The sequence below is a fragment of the Dromaius novaehollandiae genome, chromosome 3 (assembly GCF_036370855.1).
Source record: "Dromaius novaehollandiae isolate bDroNov1 chromosome 3, bDroNov1.hap1, whole genome shotgun sequence".
Lineage (NCBI taxonomy): Eukaryota > Metazoa > Chordata > Aves > Casuariiformes > Dromaiidae > Dromaius > Dromaius novaehollandiae.
The window spans coordinates 46,297,045-46,320,981 of record NC_088100.1 but is presented as its reverse complement, the minus strand read 5'-3'; the positions used below and the strand labels follow the sequence as shown (position 1 = coordinate 46,320,981).

Genomic DNA, 23,937 nt, shown 5'->3' with positions numbered 1-23,937 from the left:
GGGGGGGGGGGGCGCGGGGCGGCCGAAGGGCGCGCGGAGCCGCGGGGTCAGGGGGCGGGGCCGAGCGGGGCGGGGCGGGAGCAAGGGGGTGTGTGCCGGCGGCGCGGTGACGTCAGGCGGCGCCTCCACCAGTAGGAGCGCGGGCGGTGGGCGGTGGCGGCCAATGGGAGGCGAGGCGGGTCCGTGAGTGGCGGGGGGGGGGAGGGCCATGCTGCGGCTGGGGGAGAGATGAAGTTGTGCTAAAAGGCTTTTAGCGATAAAGAAGTTATTAGGCATTTCCCAGCCTCAAATTAGGGACCCCTCATTAGCGCCGGCCTCGTCCCCGCCGGTCTGTGCGAGGCAGAAGCCTGAGAGCAGATAAAGGGAGCGGGGCGGCGGCGATGTCGGCGCGCCCGCCGCTGCGAGCCGCGGTGACAGGCGCGAAGTTTCCGCGCCGCTGGTGCCGAGCCCGATAGAGAGCCGGGCTCCGCTCCGCGCCCCGCCGCGGGCTGCTCGGCCCGGGGACTCCAGGTAGGTCGCGGCAGGGCCCGCAGCCCGCCCCCCGTGCCTCGACGAGAGCGGCCGAGGAAAAGAAAAATAAACAAATAAACAAACAAAAAAAAATCAGAAATGCCCCGCGATCGGCAACGCCTGTGCGCGGCGCGCCGGGGCGCACGGCGGGGCCGGGGAGCGCTGCGGGAGGGCAGCGCCGCCGGGGCTGCTCCTCGGGCGCGCCGGGCGTGAAAACACCCTTCTTCACGTACTTATTTATTTATTTATTTATTTTCCCCTCTGGTGGGAGAAAATACTACACCCGCCGGCGGCTGTTTCTCGAGGCTGTGAGGAGCGGGGCTCCACTCCGGCGCCGGGTGACGGGTCCCTCACGCCAGGACTCTGCTGTTGTCTCCACCGAGGCTCCCGGGAGCCCGCAGCGCTCTCGGAGGCAGCCCCAGGCCGGACAGTGCAGGCCGCGGATGGACGGCGGAGCGCGGGGAGAAACGGGATTACTATGACCCTTTTCCGAGGAGCTACGCTACCCGCCACGAGCAGGAAAAAAGGCCAGAAATACCTCGTTTGGTTGCTGTGTGGTGCCTCAGGCTTCTAGCTTTTTTTTTTTTTCCCTGCAGTTGCCTGGAGTCACTGAGCTGCATTGGATAAATGCTTTTCCCATCCGATTGACTCTTTCTCAGAGACTATTTCTTAAGAACATCTCCCTGGGCTTCAATACTTGCTTCATTTTTTTACGCAAGCGAACGATTTTGCAGAGCGATGGCTGCGCTCGAAGTCGCTGCCTGACGCTGTGGAGAGACGCATTGCAGCTGAAAGTTTCCCTTCCACCTTTGGATGAATCTGTGGAGCTTAAATTGTAGGAAGGAAGGGGGAAAAAAACACGATGAAAGAGAAGTCCAAAAATGCTGCCCGGACTAGGCGGGAGAAAGAAAACAGTGAATTTTATGAACTGGCTAAATTACTGCCCTTGCCCTCAGCTATCACCTCCCAGCTGGACAAAGCATCCATAATCAGACTCACCACCAGCTATTTAAAAATGAGGGTGGTTTTTCCGGAAGGTAGGTGGGAATGACTATTCGCCTGTATTTCCTTTCCAATCCAGGTATCACTTGCTTTTAAGTCAATGGCATCGGGTCGTGTGCTCGGAGGCAGGGTGCTCTCCACTGTCACTTTTGTCTGTCGTAAATACTTTCACTTTAGTTCATACGGCAGGTTTGGTTGGGGACTTACAGTGCTTTTGTCAACACTTGAAGACACTGAGCTCTGCTGCGTGTTCTACTAAAGCAAACACGAGTTTCTTTTTTCCCAGTCTGTGAGATCCGCAACCCCTGCGAAGCACGTGCATTACAAAAGAGGGGATCATTCACCCATATTTATAGCTGTACTACGGGGGGGGGGGGGGAGTTAATATATGGGTAAATATTTACATAAGTCTATGCAAAGTCTTAAAGCCTTAGTTCAAGTATGGAGCAAAGGTACGCTTCGCAGGTACCCTGCTTAGCGCACACAGACCCACGCAACTTAAATAAATACGCCAGGCTTGCTTAATTGCATTATAAATGTGGTGTGTCTCGCTCTGCAGATCATTAGGGCAGCTCGAGGGTGTTAACTGGCCTCTGAAATTTTTGATAGAAGTTTTATACTCAGACGTTCTGAGCTTCCCCTTAACGACGCAAACGTCGGATCAGAGCGCGGGTCTGATTCTCCTCGGCCATCAGGCAGTGGTGCAGGAGCAGCAGTCCTGCCTGCCTTGCAAAATCCAACTTTAGCGTCCCGACCTGTTCTGAGTACGCCTTGCTTTTAAGGAGGATTAGGATTTAAAGCCACAGTCTTGGGGCTTCTAGATGGGCTGCCAAGAAAAACACACAGCATACACTGTTAAGGAGGTCGGAATAAAGTTCACCTGTATCCTCAGTCTGTTGCTTTCATAAGGAGTAGAAAAAATAATTTGGAAAAATAGTTCACGAATCTTTTATTTAGATCAGCCCAGCTGCATGAAAGAAAAAGTACTGAGAGGTTTCTTCCAACCTAATAACAACATTCGCTACTTCTTTCGTTTAAATGAGTGTAAAGGTAGGAAACTTCATAATCGCAGAATGGTTGAGGTTGGAAGGGACCTCTGGAGATCACCTAGTCCATGTGCTCCTATGTTTTCTCCAGCTATATCTCGAATCTGTCATTCTGTTTGTCTATCCATCTGTCTATCGTGTTTTGCAAACAAAGCGTGGGTATACGTCCGTTTTGTGTGTGTTTTGTCTGAGCAAGCCTGTGAAGCATTAATTCTACTTTTAAAAGGTAAATATGCATTCTGGTAATCACTTGGACAGGGGAAGATATCCCCCAGTGTTATAGATGAACGAATATGTATCTAAAGTCTATAGTAGTAACTTTCAATCTAGTACAGCTTGCAATAGAGCTTACAGCTATTGTAAACTGTAAATTGCAGCTTAAAAAATATTCCATATCTCCGATCAGCTTAGGGCCAAAAAGGGGATAAAACAAAGCTGTAACATCTGAAATCTTAAAAAAAAAATAAAAACCCCATCGAGGCACGTTCCCTATTATAGGTGATCTGCTGTCTTGAAGATTATTATGCGGGGCGGTCGCCTGCTTAAAAAGAGATCGAGTTGTCCTTCATACCGCCAACGCATACTTTGCAAAAAAAAAGCTATCGCAGACTCGGATGCCCGCGATGTTCCTAAAAGGATTATTAGCCGTGGTTTGCCAGCTCCTGCGGGCTCAGCAGGCTGCCTTTCGGCGTGATTCCGAGCGGGTCTCGTCAATTAGGGCTGCTGGAGCAGCAGGCTGCTGGAGCAGGGGAGGCATCTGGTGCTGCCGCAGGCTGCGAGCAGCCGGGGCAGGGCAGCGGCGCTCCGCGCCCCAGGCGCCGCCGCCCAAGGGCCGGAGGCGGCGGCTCGGCGAGGCTCTGGAGGCCGCGCAGCCTCATGCAGGGGAAGCGGCGGATTAACAGGGCCGGGAGGCGGCGAGCAGCCCCCCAGGGCTCGTCCGGGGCTGCCCGTCCGCAGCCACTGCATCCGGAGCGGAGGCCGCGCTCCCTGCGCGTTCCGCTGCGAGCGCCCGTGAGGGTCCCCCCCCCCTCCCCCGGTTTGGGCGGCCGTGGGGGCCTTAACGGCAAGGAAAAGGCAGGAGCGGGAGGACCCTCGGGAGCTGCGCGCTGCCTCCGCGGCGGCGCCTGTGCGGCTCGGCCGGCTGCAGGGGGCAGGCGCGGAGGACGGGGGCGATCTTTGCCCTCCGGTGCCCCCGGAGAGCGAAAAGTCATTGCACGGTGGCGATGGGAGGACAGGTAGAGGCAGCCGGGAAAATTATGCACTCCGAGCGAAAGCCTTTCGGAAAGAGGGAGGAAGGATTTGGCGGTTGGATAGATTTACTAATGGGGGAGTTTGCTTATTTTTCCCCTGGGGGAAGAGAGCCAAGAGCTGGGACAGGCCCAGGGGGTTGACTAAAAGACTAGAGATAGGTAGCAGGAGGCGCTGGAGCACGCTGGAACGTGTCACAGACCGAGAAAGGTCTTGGCGGTGTGAGGACAGCGAAGCGCTGCCTCCCCGACAGCGAGCTGCGCTTGCAGCGCGGCTACCCCGCGCCTCCCCGGCAGAACAGCGAGCTGCCGCCTGCCCGGGCAGTGCTCGCCCGGGGCCCCGGGGTAACTAACCTTGGGCACAAAGATACACACCCCATCGGCGCGCACCTCGGGGCTGGGGACGGGCGGCAATGATCCGCGTGCATTTGTCCGCATGTTTTCCCGTCGGAAAGGTTCCTATGCAGAGGATTTAGGTAGGTCTCGGGTTTGTTATTGAAACAAGGGAGTTTTCTGTGAGCAAAACGCCAGGAAAGTCAGACAGGCAGTAATCAGGATGCAGTTTCCGTCTCGCTATTGGAAATCTAAATGCAAAGCCGTTACATTGAAAAAACTTGATGAACGTATATGAAGTTAGGAAGTGTATCGAGGAGGGATTTTGAATGAGGTGCGTCTTTCTCTCGTAACAGCTATGTGATTCTCACGAGCTATTAAAACGCTTAGTTTGTTCCCTCTACCCATGATTTCACTTCACTGAATCTCCAGCAGACTAAAACTGTCAGAAGCGAAAAGGCTCCTACATATATAGACATACACATGTACGTACGTACGTACATACATACGTATGTACACGGAATCAGCGGCTTAGGCAGCTTTCAGAGCCAAAACTCTCTTGTATCTCAGGAGAAGAGAGCCTGCGAGACAGATAGTAGTTTTGAGCGTTCAGTTAGCTTTTGGAAAAACTGAAGATCTGCTAAATCGCGGAGGATAAACACAGGGGATATTTTTTTTAAGCGGAACTTCCTAACGAATTCAGCCGTGAGACAGCGTTCTCCGAAAAAAGCGGCGCCACGATATAATGCTAAAATTGCAGTTTAACATTAAACGGTTAATGTTAAGTAACGCAGCCTCAGAAAATTGCTGAAAAAGGCATCGGGCCGGCGAACGACTAAAATAATTTTCCTTCAAAAGAAGACTGGTCGTTGTAATTAGCAGGGTAGTTCTTTACTGTGCCAGTATCAACAGTGAAGGGAGCAAAAAACCAAAAAACAAACAAAAAACAAGTGAAGCAATAAATTATTTCTTAGTTGGAAATATCTTAAAGGTGCTATTTCCTTTCTTGGATTGCTAGGGGAAAGGACCATTTGCAATTTCTGTCCTACTAAAGATAGAGCGTTTCCGCGCAGAGAGGCGCTTGACTTTCCAGACAAAAGCAGAGGCTTTGTTTAAATAAACTTTCGTCGAATCATGATGGTTAACATTTCAATATTGAAACCTTTAATCTTATTTTATTTTAGAGGGGTAAGAGACTAGCAGAAAAAAATCCGTTTCCCACGTGGATAGGTGATTTAATGCTGTTTTTCTTGCTGCTGAGGGAAATGATTGAGCATTAGGTTTCAGTGTTTATTTTCTTACAGAAGTTTTTCTCATTTAAGCTGCAGTTTACTCTCCACGCTGCTTCTCTGTGTTTAATTCCAGTTTTGATGTGGACTTAAAATGTGAAGTGCAGAACTAAACTCCTAACATGATAGTTGAAAAAGCAGATTTATGTGTTAGAAAGCATACATGAGTGGATAAAATCATATTTTCTTTAGAAACATCCTCTCCCTTCTTAGTAATATACAACTGTTTTTAATGTTGGAGGCTCTTTTTCAGCTTCTGTATGAATAGTGTATTTTTGCAAGTGTGTTGGCGCGAACAGTTCTCCCCACAGCTTCTTCGAAATAGGAGAAATTTGAATTTGCATCTTTGTATAGAGCAAAATAAGTAGGTGGTATTTGAAAAGGTTCTCTGCATTTGGTTTTTTTTTTTTTAGTTTGGGCATGGTTCCGTTTGTTTGTGTTTCAGGACACAATTTCATTACCTCGTGTGTGACAAAATGTTGGTATTAGTTTCTAGATTGAATCAGTCTCGGCATTGTTTCTACTACCGTTTTCTTAATAGGGATGTTTGCTTAGTCAACGGGACTCCCTTGCTCCGTTATTATTATTTTATAAGGAAAGTGGGATGCTAACTTATCTTCGCTTCAAATGAATACATATGATTTACCGAGATAATAAATCTTTACAAAACCTTACTAATGGCATCCGCAGGCTTTGGAAATGAGCAGCATTTTGGTCACCATAGCTTATTGCATTTCGTGTGAACCCTCCGACGACGACCCGCTACTCCACAGAAGCCTCATTTGACCGAGACTTTAAGTTATCATTAACCACTGCCTGTTAAATTAACTGCGAAATCAGCCCTGTCAGGCGTCGGGCTGGATGCTAGGAGATGGCGAAACAGAGCGCTGATACCGGGCTATTTAATTAAATGGTTAATCGGATCAGTCTAATTCCCTGATACAACACCCAGTTGCCTTTTTGATTTTCGGGCGCTAGGACGGGCGGCTTTTGTCCAGGCTGCTGTTATTTACTTTCCCTCGGCGGCGACGGGAGCGGGGCCGAGCGGTGCTGCCTCCCTCTCCCCAGCGCTTGCAGCCCCCCCCCCCGACCCCCGGCTTCTCCCCAAAGCGAAGGTGCCACAAGCGGCGGCGGCGGGCGGGGGCGGCCGGGGTGCGGGGCCACGTCCCCGGGGGGCCCGGGGGCCCGAGCCCCGGGAAGTCTGTTCCCCCCCCCAGAAGAACCCCCGAGCGTGCGCGGAGCCCAGGCTGGGCCAGCCACTAAGTGATTTTTTAAACGGGGACCTCCGCTCGGTCGCTCCGTCGTTGTTCTCGCCACGGTGAATCCGGATCGTACCGAGCTTTCATGACGGATAGTCCTTCGGGGAAATCGTAGTAACCACTTTTAAAAGGCAGCAAATCACCACGAAGCCGATAAGGGCTCACATTTCCTGGCCGCCCCCCGCCCCGGGCGCTGCCGCCGGACCAAAGAAGGGGTCGGGGCGGCTCTGCGCTGCGGACGCGCCTCGGGGCACAGCGCGCCCGGGGACCCTCCGGGGCCGGGGAGCCGCCGGGCCTCGGGAGCCTCATCTCCCTACGCCTCCCTCGCTCTTCGCCTAGATCAAATTAGCAACGATGGAGGAATCTCTTCCCCCTCTCCTCGGGCCAGAGGCGCTTCTGGCAGCTGGGCAGGGACGATTCACCCGGCCCATCCCGCCATTGGCTGCCGGCACCGGGGCTTGGCTCGGCCCCCGGCGAGGGAAGGACGGGGCCGCAGCAGCCGCGCTCCGCAGCGCCCGCAGCTGATTTTTGTGCGGCTTAGGGGGTAGTCTGCTAGCGGGAACTGCCTTGCCTAGTGCTGGGCACGGCCGGAAACAAAGCGTTTCACATGAACTCGCCAATGTAGGTAGCCCACGAAACCGACTGAGCTGCTTTCTGCAAGCTTTAACACTTCTAAAATGTGTTTTTCCATCGTGAAGTTGCTGGAAGAAGCGACGAGTCAGCACGCTCGCTCCCGAGCAGGATGGGCGCTGCTCAGCGCACGCTGCTGGGAACCAGACTGTTGTTAGCAAACCAAGCCAGAGCCTGGCTCTAGCTTGTTTTTTTTCCTTCTCTCCTAAGGGTGGACACTTTCTTATGGCCCAAATTGTTTTTGTTCTTAGGAAAAAAAAAATCTCGAGTGGAGGAGATTGTTACATAGGAGCCTATAATCTGTATTTTGTCAAGAGTACAAAATTCATCCCGAAAGCAAATCTCGATCCATTTATTTTTGCTGCTTGCAATAACACAGCTGGATGATGCCTTGAGTTTACGCTACGCGGTGGCTCATCATTCATCCGCCAAGAACTGGCCTAAATAGTGCCTGTGGGATTAGGTCAATTTTAGTGGATCTACTTCGCCTCATTTGGTTACTAATTGGTTTCTTGTTTTATAAATCGAAATCTCATTTTCAGGAAATTACAAAGCCCGTGCAGCCGGTGCATTGAGGTAATCCATGGGTCGGGGGTATTTAAATGGAAACGGTTCTACAATGCATCAAGTATTAAGCAACAGTAAAACTTCACCTCTATTGCCGAATGAAATGTGAGCTCACCAGCTCCTTAGATCCATAATAGATACATCCCTTCTAAGGCTACTTATGTAAATATGATAAACCAGACTTCGGTGGGGGAGGGGACTCAGCGAGGAAAGCAAATTTTATCTACTAAGGTTAATGTGGCATATCTTGGAAATCTTCCAAAATAGATTATGTTTTGCTTTGTCTTCGGCCACTTTAGCTGGGAAAATCCTTTGCCTAAAAACGATTTAGTTATCCTTCCTCTCACAAAGCTGCTTGTTTCTATTCCAAACCTATTATTCTGTTGGCTCTCCAAATTACAAGAGAATCTTTAGATCTTGTTTCCAGCGTAATCCTGACGCAAAAGGGAGAGCTGATTTCCTTGTTTTGTTTTAAATAGACAATCAAAGGATTTGCAGAATTTTCTGCGGTAGGTCAAGTGCGAGAAATCACAGTTTGCCCCCTCGATAAAGGAAATTGGATGTTAAAGCGAAAGAACAGAAAAAATAATAAAAGGAATATTAATGGAGAGCTTTTCTCGTATAAATTAAAAAAGAGAGTTTAAAGGACATCAGGAGAGTCTGTAGATTTGGGAAAGGATGGGCTTGACAATGAATAAAAATAGCCTCCGACTTGAAAGTACTGAAACATCTGTGAAGTACAAAGAACTATTTCATGTGATAGGATTTAGAAAGCCGGTTCAGGTAGACAAGTGAAAACGTTTAATTATAAAACATTAACAGACACAGCCAAACAGCGCGAGGTTTCCACCTGAAACATAAAGAAGAGCTCAGTGCTCCGTGAAAAACTGCGTTCCTGAAAGAAGTTAACCTCTAATGTCGACGGGCTATTCATTAACCCGCAGAGGTCGGGTTATTTTCCCTTTTAGGATAAGAATAATTAAAGCCGTAAACTTAGATTAATAAGCAACTTAAATCATAGGCGAGGAGCTCGGATTTGGAAACCTGTCACTCAGATTTCCCTCCGGGTGGGGAGATCTCGTGCAGAGCGGCCCTTGGCTGCCCCTGCCCCAGCAGGGCAACCAAGATGCTGCAGAAGAGCCAAGTGTGCAGGGTTATTTTTTCCTCTCTTTCCCCGGGAGCTGTGCAGGATCTGGCAGGATTTCGGCGGGGGGGTGGCAGGCTTGCCGGGAGGGGCGGTCAGGAGCTGTCTGCGGAGCCCCGCGCACCCTCCGCCGGCCTCGGCGCTCCTCAGGGCGGCGCGGTGAGGACCGCAGGGGGCAAAGCGAAGCCCAAGGAGTCGGGAAAAAAAAGCCCCCGGGGCCCTGGGAACCGGCAGGGGGGTTAATGGCAAGGATACTGTTTGCGGCTGGCCCTGGCGCTGGGGACACGCGTGCGGGGCCGGTCGATACCCAGGGCTGTCCCTGCTGCCTCTGCCGTCGCCACCTCGCCAGTGCGCGTCGAAACACCCGGGGAGCGGGGTGCTGCCTCCCCCGAGCCCCCGGCGGGAGGGAGACCTCGCCTCCTCCGGGCGGGCTGCGCTCCGGCCATCAGTCAGGGTTTTCCCTCCCTTTTACTCAGTCTTAATGTCTGTGCTTGTCGGGTTAAGCCTCGTTTAACGGCGTGAGCATAAAAGGTTTTAACTGTCCCGCTTAAATTATTTCAGCAACAACGTTGTTAAAAGGCATTGCCCATAAATACCTTTACTCGGGCAGAGTGATTTCCATCTGGCTTTTATGCCTCCCCACTTTGCATACGAGAAAACAAGCGGCGTCTGAAACATTAGACAGGTCCGGAGAGATTCATTTTTTGGAGCCCTCGCGGGCTGCCTGGGGGCAGCTCCTCCAGCCCTGAGCGGCTCCTTCGGCCCGTGGGGGCTGAACTGCGGAGACCACGGCTTATGGGGCAGGAAGGGAGATGGCCCATTTCGTCCCACAGTGACTTATCTCGACGAACTCAGGAGCGCGTTTATATACTGCCCGGGCTGCTTCGTGAAACTGCACTAAGCTTTGCAAAAGGCCGTTTACTTTTAGTGGGCTTGATGGGAATATCCCCCCCAAAAAACAAAAAAAAAAGGATGCGTTTTAAGACGGGACTCACGGAGAGCCAGAGGGGCCGCATCTGGTCCCTCCTCCTTCCGTCCCTCCCCAAATAAATAAATGCAAATCTTCCATCGAGGTGGATGGCCCCGAGGAGACGGGGAGGTCAAACTGGGAAGCGGTCTCTGGCGAGCAGGGATACGAGCCCATCCTTAAACGCGCCCTGGCCAGAGCCTGCCGGCTGGTTGCTCGGCTGTGGCCAAGCTTGACTTTGCCGGAGCAGGAAACTCGGGCAGATAACGCTCAGGTGCTGGCAGGATCCAAGGACAGCGAGTCCTCCTGCCTCGGCGTGGTGCACACCGCCGGCCTGGCAGCCTCCGCAGGGTTTCTCTGCCCGTGCCACGTTAACCGCATCCTCCTCTGGACATCAAAGGCTTCCCCCAACGCCCCCCTCTGTTTCATTCCAAAGAGCTCTCAGCGCTGGCCAGGAGCCCTTCGGGGGCTTGGGAAGAAAAGCGCTTTCCCTGGAGCTCAGGGAGGCATCTCCTGGCAGCCACGGGCTGCGCTGCATGGCCACTCTAGCTGGGACACTCATTCACGCAGGTCTTAGAAGTGAACTCTCCTACCAACGCCAAAATAGGTATTTTCCTCTCACGGGAATTAGATCTTAAAAAAAAAAAACCCAGGGAAGATTCTTCTGTGCAACAAAATCTGTCTAGCTTTCCAAGGATTACGTGTATATATATTTTAAAGTGAATACGCATAGAAAATTGAGAGGAAAGTTCCTCTCCAGCAGGCCAATATGAGTCATTTTTTCATCTCCTCACGTTACTTTTTCTGTGTCTTAAACAAACAGGACTCGGAGAAGCCTGGGGCCATTCTAGTCGGACCAGCCCGTTGGATAATGTCGGACGGGAACTGGGATCCCACCTTTTGCAGGTACTGGTCTGGAAACGACAGCCATTCGGTATTAATGATTAAAGAAATCGTTCCCTCTTCTGAGATTTTAATTGCCACCTTGGCTAATTTTTAACTGTTCACGTGTTTAGTCAAAAAAGGGGGGAAGCTCTAGAAATATGAACCATCGTGGTGTAATGTCGCGGGTTTTATTAGGACTGTGGTTTGGTCCCTCGGTATCCTTTACCCCACCACTGGGTCTGGAGAGAGGGGTTCAAAAAGTAGCAGAAGGATTGACTTTCCCAAAACTTATTTACAAGGTGACAAGTCCTGGCAATGTGCTGGACCTCAGGGTACAGCAGAGATGGTGAAATGCCCTGTGGGGGCAGGTTGGAGGAGGCTGTCCTCGATAGAAAAGGTGAATAGCCACGAAAATGAGCATAAACACAAATCAAGTAGGACACGGGAAAACTCGCTGCTATCTGAAAAATTAAGGAATATTAGCGATTACCGCAATCACGTATTTTTGGCGGGGTTGTGTGGCCTTAATAGATTGGGGCCCATGTTACTCTCCGTGCACACAAATTAGTCCCATTAACATCTGCTGAACGTGCCTGATAAATAGTCTTGTCCCTTTCAGACTTTTATTTACACTGCGGAGAGTTTTAGATCGCCTTTGCTCGCTTAAAGTCTCCTTAGCAAATATTCAAGAGCTAAAAGCTCTTCTGCCATTTGAAATGGGATAGATGTACTCAGGATTTCTCGTGTGGACGTGTTCATCGCAGAGGAGCTGGGAGCTCTGGAGATGCTGACTTAGGTGCTTCCTAGGCACTATGCACTAGCAGGACTTTTTGAGCTGGGCCCCTCTGAGAAGCGGGTTGTATCCCTGTCCAGGCGCTTTAGAGGGTTTCCTTTCAGGACTTGCCCGTTTCCTTCCAACTTTTTGCACCACCACAGCCTGCACGGCAATACCCGTCTGCTAAAACACCCCCGCGGGCAGGTAGTTCACGGATATACACAAGCGTATCACTCTCTCCACCCTTTCCTCCAGACGTTGGACGGTTTCATATTTGTTGTGGCTCCGGATGGCAAGATCATGTACATCTCGGAGACCGCCTCGGTGCACCTGGGCTTGTCGCAGGTACGGCGGGGAGCGGCGGCGGCGGCGCGGGCGAGCCGGGGCCGGGGCCGGGGCCGGGGCCGGGGCCGGGGCCGGGGCCGAGCGGGCTTCGGGCGGCGGCGGTGACCCCCCTCCTCCTCCTCTTCCTCCTCCTCCTCCTCTCTCGCAGGTAGAGCTGACCGGCAATAGCATTTACGAGTACATCCACCCCGCCGATCACGACGAGATGACCGCGGTGCTCACGGCCCACCAGCCCTATCACTCTCACTTTGTGCAGGGTAAAACACAGCGCGCTTTCCCGCCCCCCACCCCCCCCGCCCCCGCCGGGCCTGCGCGGCTGCGGACGGGAGCGCGCACGGGCGGCGGCGCCCGCGGCTCACCGCCGCGCTCCGTCTTTGCCCCCTCGCAGAGTACGAGATCGAGCGGTCCTTTTTCCTGCGGATGAAGTGTGTTTTGGCCAAGAGGAACGCGGGCCTCACCTGCGGCGGCTACAAGGTGCGTGTTGGGGAAGCCGCGGCCGGGCGCGCAGGGCCGCGCAGCCTCCGCCCCAGCTCGCAGCGCCGTGCGCTGCATCGCGGCGCGCTGTCCGGGGCGGCTGCCGCAGCCCGGCGCCCTCCCATGTGGTGCAGAGCCAGTTTTTTTCTCGGAGTTTCAGGGTAACGAGCGCAAGCCACAAAACCGAGCGGCTGGCAAGGTCCCCGTGGGTTTTTTTGCTTGTTTGGTTCTTTTGGTTTTGCTTTCTAAAACGCACTTCGCGTAACCCCGGAGGCTCCCGCGGTGCCGGGGGGAGCTGCAAGGTGACACAGTGCAAACGCTGTGTTTGTTCAGTGCTTTGCCGGGCGACGCTGGCCAGCTCCGGAGGCAGCTCTGAGGCCCCAGGGCTTTTACTTCTGCTCAGGACTGCCCTGTCCCGGCGGCGCCCCCCGCTCTCTTACCTGCTCCGGGCTTTTGCATCCTCTGCACTCTTGCGGCAGCCGCGCAATGACGGGAAGCTGCGGTTACCTGTCTCCACGGAGCTGCTGTGCCACGATGCACCATAGCAAGGAAACACCCGCTGGAGCAGCTCCGAGAAGAAATGCTGTAACAGAGAAGTAAGATCGGGAGTACAGAGATGGGCAAGCACTCGTTTGGGAGGCATACCTAAACCGCAGCACCGAGGTGCAAGGATGCATTTAGGCGACATACCTAGATCTGCGTCCAAAAATACATTCCGGCTATGAAACTGCTCTGTCTGTATAATAGACATATCTTACAAATGTGACACACGCACACATGTAAACTTTCTCTCACACGCATACACTCTTCATTACGAAGTTGTAACTGGCTTGGCACTTCCGCGTCTTTCCTCTTTAGAAGAATAATAAAAGCGTAGTTAGGAAGTGGTCCAAAAAACACAAGTCGGTTGGAAAAAAATCCCCACGACTTTAATGGGCCTTAGATCAGTGCTGAACTTTCATTAAAAAAAAAAAAAGAAAGAAAGAAAGACTGAAAAGGAAAGGGGGAAATCCCACAGGCAGTGCCTGTTCGGCGCAGCTCTCAGCGCAGGGCAGCAGCGGCAGGGCAGACGCCGGCTCCACCTGCGCTGCCTGGGGGCGGTGGAGGAGCCTGTCCTGGCTCCCCCGCGGGGCTGCGGGATGCCTCTTCCACCAGACCCTCTCCCTGCGCCAGGCAGCCCTGAGCTCTCGGTGTCTCCGGCAGGTCATCCACTGCAGCGGGTACCTGAAGATCCGCCAGTACAGCCTGGACATGTCCCCCTTCGATGGCTGCTACCAAAACGTGGGCTTGGTCGCCGTGGGCCACTCGCTGCCGCCCAGCGCCGTCACGGAAATCAAACTTCACAGCAACATGTTCATGTTCCGGGCCAGCCTAGATATGAAGCTTATATTCTTAGATTCCAGGTAGAACAGGGGTTATTTTCAAATCTGCTTAGCCCTTCTCTTCTCCTCCCCGCAGGCCTCTTCCTCTGTCCTGTCACTCACCGGTATTTGCTGCTTGTGTCTCTCGCAGGGTAGCTGAGCTAACAGGTTACGAGCCCCAGGACTTGATAGAGAAGACCCTTTACCACCACGTCCACGGCTGTGACACCTTCCACCTGCGATGCGCCCATCACTTGTGTAAGGAGCTGTTCTTGCCCCGTCCCCCGCACCCCGGCCCTCTCCTTCTCCCTCCACAGATGGGCTGCGGTTTTGTTAGGATTTACCTTCAGGTTGAAACGAGAAAAAAACAGCTCACTGGAGGGGAGAATAAGCAAAACCTCCAGCAGGTTTTAATGAAGCAAGTCTTTAGAGACTGCACGCGGAGCTGGAGGAAGGAGAGAAATGGCTCGGCACTGGAATAAGAAGCTTTTTTATTTTTCCTTCTCAGCTCCCAGTGGTAGAGCAAGAACTCCCCTGCACAAACCTCATTCAATTGACTTCAAATTCCGGTTAGGAAAACCCCCCTTTTTCTTGCTCCAAAAGGCCATGCCAGCGCAATTCAAAAGTTTTGCTCCGTTTCCACCACTCTCACAAACTTTGTCAGTGTATCTAATTTTGACTGCAATAGCGAGCCCGATTCGGAGAGCTGTTCTCTATTCCGCTATCACGATGACATTAATACGTGGATAGATGCTCTGTCTCCGCAGTGCTGGTGAAGGGGCAGGTGACCACCAAGTACTACCGCTTCCTGGCCAAGCACGGCGGCTGGGTGTGGGTGCAGAGCTACGCCACCATCGTGCACAACAGCCGCTCGTCGCGGCCCCACTGCATCGTCAGCGTCAACTACGTCCTCACGTAAGTGGAGCCCCCGGGGGCGGCTCTCCGCTGCGCCGAGCCCCCCGCGCCCCGCGCAGCGCTGCGCGCCCCCGCCCGCCGACCAGCGCGGCTGCGCCAGGTCTGCGAGGAAACACACTGAGCACTTTCATCTAGATGAAGGGTTTCCCGTCCGCCTGCTTCCTTCGCTTTTGCCAGGGGAAAAGATTTGTCACCCACATACTTCGCTGCCTCCCCTCCTCCCCACCTTTTTTTTTTAAACAGTCGAAATGCACCCAGCATTAAATAAAATTTAATGCAGCGAAAGAAAAAAAAAAAAGGTTTCCACGTACGGAGTTATTTATACTCAACAAACAGGACATCTGTTTTTCTTTTCAAAAATCTGGAGTTTGAAGTTCTTAATTTCATCCAGAGTCTCTATCAAAGCCCCGAGATTTCTTTTTTGTTCTTGGAGAGCGATCCTTACAGTGAACCACAAAGAAAATTGGTGACCAGAAGGGTCAACTAAACTTAAAAAAAAGAAAAAGAAAAAATCAAATAGAATTAAAAGAGCAAATCAGAGTGAATGCGCAGATACTGTGTATCTTAACGCATCCCCTTGTATTTCTAGATTGTGAGGTTATGCTCTCGCTATGCTGCTTGAACCGAAAAACACAGGCCTAGTGAGGAAGAAAAACCTTGGTCAGACTGTTTTGAAGGATTTGTTATTGTTATTATTAGCATTTTCTCTGGATACATCAGTAGCTGTTGGCGGCAGCAGTGATACTTCATTAGCATCGTAAGACTTGTTAGTTTGGTGGTACCTCATTGATTCTAGGGCTGAATATTCCTCTATTCCGCTGCTCTCTTTTGCTTCTGGAGTAGCTGCTGGAAACGCTTGAGAGACGCTCCCTCCCCTCTCCTAAAATCGCTGCTGCGGGAGCACAACAGTTTTGCTTTTGCGGGTCTAGTGCAGGCGCAGGTGGCAGTAGTTTGGTAGCGGAGTGTGAGACGGGCTGAAGCGGTCCCAGTCTGAAGTGGCTCGTTGCGGGGGCAAAGGCTCCGGTCCTCTCCGGGTCCTGCAGGCAGCAGCGCTGGGAGGTGGGAGAGGCGAGGTGGGTCACCGCGCCTGCATCGCCGGGTGATCACCAGCAGTGCGCGAGGGGGACAGCAGGCACGGTGCTGTTAGATGGGTCGACAGGTATCATTGCACCTGCATAAAAAGCGCACACTTCGGTCAGCGCTCCCGTGTAGAGGGTGAACCCTGATTCCCTTGGAAAGCAAATCCTTTTGATTAATTGATTAATAAAAAGGGGTGCGGGAGTGGGGGGAATACCCGGCAGCTGCAAAGCTGTGGATCAGCAGAGAAGGGTACCCATCGCCTCTATTCTAGCTGTTCCATACCTGCCTATTTTGTCTATACGTCCCTCTCCGTATTTCTCGGTTTTGCCCTTCTCAGTTAAGTGGAAGCACTTGCCTAAGGGGAATAAGGAACTGCAGTGTCGGAGTGGTACAATCAGTACGTCGTAACGCTGAGGAAAAGGAACCCAAACGCGGCGAGCGCGGCAGAGCGGTTTTCCATCAGCAACTCTGCATGTTTCCCTACGAGCACCCGAGATTAGCGGCCACTTCTGCTCCGCTTTAACGCCGGAACAGCGAACGCTGATCGCGGAGCGCCACCTTGAACGACGCGACCGGGAGCGAAGCCTCCCGGCCGGTCAGGTTAATGTCAGCTGGGGACCCAGCTCGGCCTGCCCTCTGCTCGCCGGGTGACCACCGGGCACCAGCTCTGCGGCCGGGATAGCTCGGCGCTGCGCCAGCAAGGCAAGGGCAGTGGGTCCCGCTCCTGCCGTGCCCGCCGGACACAGCCCTGGGGGCTGCTCGTCGGCGGCGAGGCGCCTTGTGCATCCCGCCAGGCGCCGGCTGCGCGCGGTTGCCGCGGTGGCTAGTAAGGCGGCGCAGGGTGGCTAACGGGCTCGGGCTACCCGCAGCGCTGCGGAGAGCCGGCTGCGGCCCCGGGGCGGCATCGGGGCAGAAGCAGCGCGACTCGCCCGCCTCAGCCGCCCTCCTGTGTTTTCGCTGGCGGCAGCTTACCCCCGAGTTTGTATGGATTTTAAAAACAAGTCTATATTTAGACCGGTTTTCACCAGACTGGCATGTAGGAGAGCTGTATTTCTTTCAAGGTTTTCCTTAGAGGAGCAGGTTACCCCACGGAGCGACCCTGCTATGGGTCGGTGCGAGACTCCCCTCCTGCTCTTCGCTTACCCGCCTGGAGAGCGCGCACGGGCCGCGGGCGCGCCGGGAGCCCGCGGAGGTCAAAGGCAGCTGGTGGATGCTGCGAGCTCTGTTACCGGCTGTGCAGCTGCCGTGTGCTGAGGGCGGCTGCAGTGCAGGCTGCGGGGGCACCACGGCCACTCTGAAATCTAGTTTTGCTATGTCCGGGTCCTCGAGGTGTAATCCAGCCCGACTGTCTTCGTTAGTGCGCTGCAGAGCAGCAGATCGCGTCCTGCTTTCTTCTGCGGCAGCGCTACCACCAGTTAATAACGCGCCAAGTCCAGGGGCCTGGTGTAGCCTCTGCCGCCGCTTTATTATGATCATATTTTGACCTTCAGCTAGCCTGCCGCTCGGAAAATAAATGAGAAGATCAGGCTCTGCCGTGGGTCAGGGACTTGGCAAATGGACAAATGGCTGGCTTTTAAAAGTGAGATCTAGCTAGTGTCCAAAAGGGATAACCTGGGGTGAAGGAGAGCTGTGGCAAGGGAGAGGTTCCCCTTAGGAGAGCGGGACAGGGCATGCTGAGCTCCCCGTGCTCAGGGTGGGGTTAATCGTCTTAATGACAAATCAGGGTCAACACGTTGTCACTCAGATGGGGAAGGTAGGTGGCGAAAATGTAGGGGGAAAGGAGAGGTTGTGGGGACTTGGCATTTGCCTCTGTTACGAGGAAAGCCCCCCTCCAGGAAAGCCGAATAAAGGTCCTGTAGCACTCGAAGTTTGCAAATGTTTAATATATTTTATTCCAATATAAATCCTGCAACTACAGAAGTTCCTTAAGGATGACATTGGATTATTCTACTAAACTAGGAACAGATGAGATGTATGAGCATGTGCTGTGGGCTCCTTCCATACTTTGCACAGCATCTGATATATGGAGGAGCCACTTGTGCAGATGCAGTTCTTGGCAGAGATGCAGGTTTGCCAGTTGTTGTCTAGTCATGTTATAAACTGAGCTAGGAAAAATGTGCTTGCAAAAAGCAAAGATGGGCACTTTTTGTTCTTTGAATATTGACTCCTGTGTATGGAAGTCTCCTGACTTCCACAGAGAAAGCAAGGGAGGTGCAAACCAACGTTTTTATGTTTGAAATAACAAGAGTCATGTTTGTGGTGGAGCTGAAAAGGTGGCATGCCCCTCGCTAAAGGTTCCTTTGAAAATAGGGGATACCGGTCTTCTTCACTAAATTTGGGTGAAAATAATAAGATATTTGGAAGATACTGCACAGGTTTTTGAGAGTGCTGAAGAGACGGGCCCCTGGTCACCTCGCACAGTACTTCTTCACCAAGGGAAAGTCTCAGAAAGCTTTTCAGTTTGCTTGTGGTGTAAGGGGGTTTTTCTCACCATTTGGAAGAACTGGAGTCAGCTGTGATGTCTTAGAAAGGAGAGGTACCGGGTGGCACAAGTGTCTGCCTGGGCTGGCCCAGTGGCAGTGGGTCAGTGTCAGTGCGGGCTGAGCAGGAAGAGCTTGTGTCCCTTGGCTTGTAGCTGCCCACCCCCCTAGACAAGGATAATGAGAAAAACGGAAAGAACGAGACACAGTTTATGCAGAAGGTAAAAAAAAAATCCACTCCATTAAGAATACATATATATATGTGATATGTGTGTGTGTGTATATACACACACATACACACTCCATGTAGTGTGTATATATATATATAAGTATACTTTAAAGTATATGTGTGTATGCACGCGCGTGCACACACACACACACACACACACACACACACACACACACAAAGGGGGCCATTTCAATCGTCCATGAATCCCAAGCTTTGAGTGGGTAAATTCCAGGGTTGAGAACAAAAGGTTTTAATAAGTATAAATACTGAGCTAAATAGGGTACGGTGGCAAGGGCATTTTAGCAAGGTTACTTTTTGTGTAATGGCAGTGTGTCAAAAATTAATATGAATGACCTTTAAGCATTGCAGCTTTAAAGCACACAGATTTGCTCTTCTTGTGTATTTCGCTTGGCATATGTGAGTGTGGACACAGAATATTTTTTTCTTTTCTTGTTTGTTCTGTACACACTGTTGCCATATTATTGATTATTAGCTGTTCATGTTTATCACATAAAGAGACTCAAGTATGAGTCAATTATTAGAGAATGCAACTGCTGAACTTGCGTTTACATTTAGATTGCAAACAATCTCCCTTTAAACAAATGGATAATGCAAAGTGTACATCCTTTGACTTTTTGAGCATGAGCAAATATTAAAATAATTTGTTCTTAGAGAAAGCAAGGGAGGCTTTTCTTTATACATTTATTTAGTTTTTCTTTATCATTTAAAAGAATAGCAATAATGGTAACATATACAGATAAGATGGATTAAATACTTCATTGTGACTAATCTCTGTTCTGATGATATAGCACATAAAAGTTCCAGTTGCCCTCTTCACACCATATTATGTAACTGGCCAATTAGAAGCACAAATAGAAGTATGCAATTTGCTTGAAAGATTATCTCATAAATAACTGCCATATTGACAAATATTTTGCTTAATGATGTAGTTAATGTAATTTAGAGTAAATTGACCATTAATTATATCTACACAGTTCATCTTTAACTTTATTACTATTTATAACCTTGTGTACTACCAGATTTAAAATAACTGTATAACGAATGTGATATCACTCTGTCTGATGGGTCAGAGTTTAAAAATATTCCCCCACTGTCATAATAAGCAGGCTTTAGGGGAAGTTACGTGTCAGGAGGAAGCAAGGCTCTCCCCAGATCTTTGGATAGACACAATGAAGTATTTCCAGAGCTCTCCATAAACATCCTCTTTTTGGTCTGTCTGTGCGAGACCAGCTCCAAACTCTTTTTCTTCCTAGTTAATAGGAGACTAAACTAGACTTCCATACCTATAAGTCCATCTTTCTTAACTGTTTCTCTCAAATTTATCTGTGTGGAACGGCTCCAGAGTCCTGTCCTTAGTCAGAGGTAGGTACGTGTTATCTTGTTTCACTCAAGTGCGTAGGATAGTGAATATACTGGGAAAGTTATTGCTTGCAGAAATAATTCTGCATACCTTTACTCATATTATTAATGGAGCTACTTATAGGAGTAAGCTTAACTATCTAACTCTAACACTTGAAATCAGGCTTAGAGACTTTAATTAGGCATTGTATTTTCCCTTAAATAATTAGAAATGATAGAAAAAACCACATTTGTACTGCTGCTTTTCCTTTATATTTCTCTATACGAACTAGGAGTTCTGCCACTTGCTTAACTGTGCACAGGCCCGGGTCCCATGTTGTCTGTTCAATCTACTACTAAAAGTGTACTTTTCCTAAGACTGGAAAGCCTTCCATCATTCACGTGATTTGATTACCGATGTAAATATGTAATGCGATTGTTTTAATCAATCACAACACTTTGGAAGTATATCTCTCAAAGAAAAGAAGTATAAAAGGATTCCTCTTGAGCTGCTCAGTGCAGTATTCTGTTTGTTCACCACTAGTTTTTATTGCAGATGTGTCTCCTCGCAACATTGTTTATATATTTCTTGCAAATAGGAGATAGGACTTTCCAGGTGTCCACAGTATGCTTCTCCAGTTCTTCTTTGTTTCTGTAGAGGATTTCTTAGCTACCATTTTTTTAGTTCACTCCAAATTCCTATGTCTGTATTTAAACCAGGTGGCTGTAACGGCCAAGGCACTAAAACTGTTGGCCAGAATCTACAGTCACTGCTCATATGAAGAAAGTTTTATTTGCTAGAGTAAGGATTAAAGGATTGCAGCTTAGATCCACAGAAATACCCAGTCATTAGTTTAAATGTATGCATACTGATGTCTCGCATGGCATGAAATTCAGGATTGCAGATAAATGTCTGTATTCCAAGAAACAAATGCGACTTCAAATGTTTTCCACTTCATCATTCTCCCATTCAGTGTGCTGGCTGTTACGGGGCTTTGGAAACTCGCTCTTTCCAAACACTGAGTTACGGATCTTGTAAAACCATTGTCTGGTGTTGAGCCATGTTCTACAGCCGATTTAGCTGCAATGAGTGAAGTAATTACTATCTCCAGCTGCCTGCCTCACTCCATCGATGGAAGTTATAGGGTCCACTATGGGGACTCCAAACATGCCTAAAATGCCATGGTTTATAGTTTAAGGTAAACTGCCACAGACTTCACTTTATGTGAAGGCACTGGATTATGCACTGTAGCACATCTGTTCCTCCTGGAGGGGCAGTTAAAGCTTTATCCTTACTTTGCCCTTCAGTGCTTTTAATGGCACAAATGAGGCTTGTGAAACCCACTATAGCAGTTGGATGCTTAAGTCCCTCTGGGGGATCAGCCCCAGTGGTCCTCCTACATGGCAGAGGAGAAGAGACCATAAACCATGAAGTTATGGGTTACTGTTCCTTATTCTGTGGCAGTTCAGAGAGCTGAAGACAAGCAAGGCAACTGGTAGAGTGTCCCCTGATTTTACCACGGCACATTTATATCTTGTCTGTGGATTGTATTAGTGGCTGCACAGAAAAGGCAAGCCAAGCAGCTGAACTGCTACTAAAGCATTCCCCTCCATACTATTGCCCTCTGAATATTCTGTGCAAAACTGCCTGCTGAACTGGCTCCTGCTCTCCTAAGAGCAACAGCATGTTCCTTAAGCAGGTTTACAATTTTTTTCTAGTGCTGCTTCTGTTTCCTTAATCTATTGCATGCTTGTTGTCTTTGTTCTGTGGTGCATCTTGGTACTTCCGTGATTCCCATGTTGTTTCACTGTGATTATCAGGAGTCACTTCACTTACAACAGGTGTGATAAGTTACTCAGCTGCTTCTCAAGTCAGCCCTTCCCTGTGTGTTACAGTGTTGTTGCTAGTTCTTATTCAAACATGTACAAATGTGGCATTTAGACATGGACTAAATTAAGTGTTAACAAATAAATCTCCTTTGTCCATTCAACAGTGGCAAGTATCTGTTTAAAATATAATTCTCCTTCCCTCACCTCTCTTTTGTACTTTATAGGGTGGGCCAGGCTCCAGCACACATGTTCGTACTCAATAGGTTACTTCAGAGGCAGCCCCATTCACTTTGATGACACTATTTATGGAGGCAGGCATTGCTCTGTGTGAACAAGGGTATAGGATCTGACCTGTCTGGAGGCTCATGATGGCTAAAGTCTGGAGTTAATCACATGATCTTAAACACAGTTATACGATTTATTCCTGTTGTTGTCTTTTGTTATCATCCACTTAAAGCAATTAAATCACAGAAGTCCTGATTTACTAAAGCACTTGAGCACATGGCTGGCTCTAAAAGTGCTTAGACATAACATTCAGTGCATGATTATATCCTAGTGAACTCAGTTTTGAAATAGAAAACCCTTAGGCATACACTTAGAAATAAGACTATTGCTTGGCTTTACCAAATAGAGATGGCTTGAAGGACGTGTCTGTTACTGTGTTGAACTGGGGCCTAATAAAGAACAGCTGTAGTTTTTCAGCTACAAACCACTGTGTATAAATCTTGGGGGCAGCAATGTTGAAAATAACAGTGCAACTATGGAACTTCAATTGCCTGGTTAACTAAAGTTTGGCTGTATTCCCTAGCATTGTGTGGATATTTTGACATAACCTAGAGTCAAGATCTTTAAAATCATCTAATATTCAAGACTCTTGCATCTGTGCTTTTGGTTAGGAAGCATACATGCACAGCCTGCCCTGAAGACAGTCTGTTCACAAGTAGCCTGTTGGCCTGTGGTTTTCTATCGTCTCTGTACTATGCTTGGCAGCTGGTACCCTAGGCTGCTACTATAGAAAACGATCTCTGCTTCTGACTCAGGGCCTGGTTAACATAAATCCACCCAAAGGCATTGCACAGTATTTTTCTCTTGCTATTTCCAAAGACTATTTTGTACACAGAACAAAATAATAATCTTTAATGGCTGCTTCATGAGGCATATCCCAGGAGAATTTTTGTTCAAATAAGGGCTGAGTTTGGGAGAAAAGATCCTAATAGTCTTCCATTTTCAGCCAAACTGCCGAACAGTGTTCTCCAGAACAATTTTTTGATCCTAAGCAAAGCATAGGATAGTTAAAGAAAAAAGTTTTATCTTCTGTGAGATAACCAGCATCCTCAGTGCTCTCTGGTCTATGAAAACCAGGAAGGGGGTGGGGTAGGGATGTGGATTCAGTCCAAAGGAAGCTGCACGTCTGTGTGACTACAACCCTGTAACTTCACATGGAAGTATGTGATTAGGGCTTCCATGGTGATGTTTAGTGAATTCGAGGCAGCAATAGGAGAGGAGGTGTACAGCACTGTTTGCACGGGTGTAATATGCTGGAGTTACTGCTTGTGTGCTATAGAACCGGTCCCCAAGAGCATGGTGAGTCTCATGTGATATACTGGACTTTTTGCACAAACCCAGATCAAACGTGTGGTTAGTTCAGCGGCAAATTACTGTATGTATTAGTCCAGTTACAACTGTAGGTCGGCAGTAGAGTCGATCTGCACATATGCTGTGGCCATTTTTGTGGGGACATCCAGCAGCCTGGTCAGAGACACCTCTAGGCATTCAGAAACCCTTGATAAATGTGCACGTGAAGTAGTGATAACAGGTTGGCTAAAGCCAGCCAAAGTCTCTGCCTGTCCTAGTTGAAGCAAGGACCAAGTGGATTAAGGTGCTAGGCAGATGATATATTTATTTAGCACAGGGAGATTGTAGCTACATGTTATTATGTTTTTATTAAAAGATTTTTATTTACTTGGAGAGAAACTTTAGATGTACCAAATAAGTATTTTGCTACCTATAACTATTTGTCCCCCTGGAGACTGACATAAGCTGGTGTTTATCATAGGCATGCATTTCTGGAACTGTGTATGTGCTGACTATGTGCTGTTGTTAGGAGTATTGTCAAACAGCATTAACAACCTTTAAAGTACTCCCTTTTCTTTGTGTTTGATAGAAGGTGTGAGGTCAGCTGTTGTAGTGTGTTGTATGGTGGTTTAAGT

General features: G+C 49.8%; 1 protein-coding gene across 2 annotated transcripts in view; it reads left to right on the top strand.

The window, feature by feature from the left end:
• Positions 1-738: 738 nt before the first annotated feature.
• Positions 739-23,937, top strand: part of SIM1 (SIM bHLH transcription factor 1) — a 46,694-nt gene continuing 23,495 nt past the window's right edge. The window contains exons 1-8 of one of the 2 annotated variants that reach the window (XM_064508821.1): positions 739-1,547; positions 10,818-10,900; positions 11,910-11,999; positions 12,148-12,256; positions 12,388-12,473; positions 13,677-13,876; positions 13,986-14,092; positions 14,602-14,749. In XM_064508821.1, the coding sequence (XP_064364891.1) occupies positions 1,373-1,547; positions 10,818-10,900; positions 11,910-11,999; positions 12,148-12,256; positions 12,388-12,473; positions 13,677-13,876; positions 13,986-14,092; positions 14,602-14,749 (998 nt within the window). In that variant the 5' untranslated portion in view covers positions 739-1,372. Of the gene's footprint in view, positions 1,548-3,877; positions 4,282-10,817; positions 10,901-11,909; positions 12,000-12,147; positions 12,257-12,387; positions 12,474-13,676; positions 13,877-13,985; positions 14,093-14,601; positions 14,750-23,937 lie in introns of those variants that run through there. The other variant, XM_064508823.1, reaches the window with a different exon arrangement.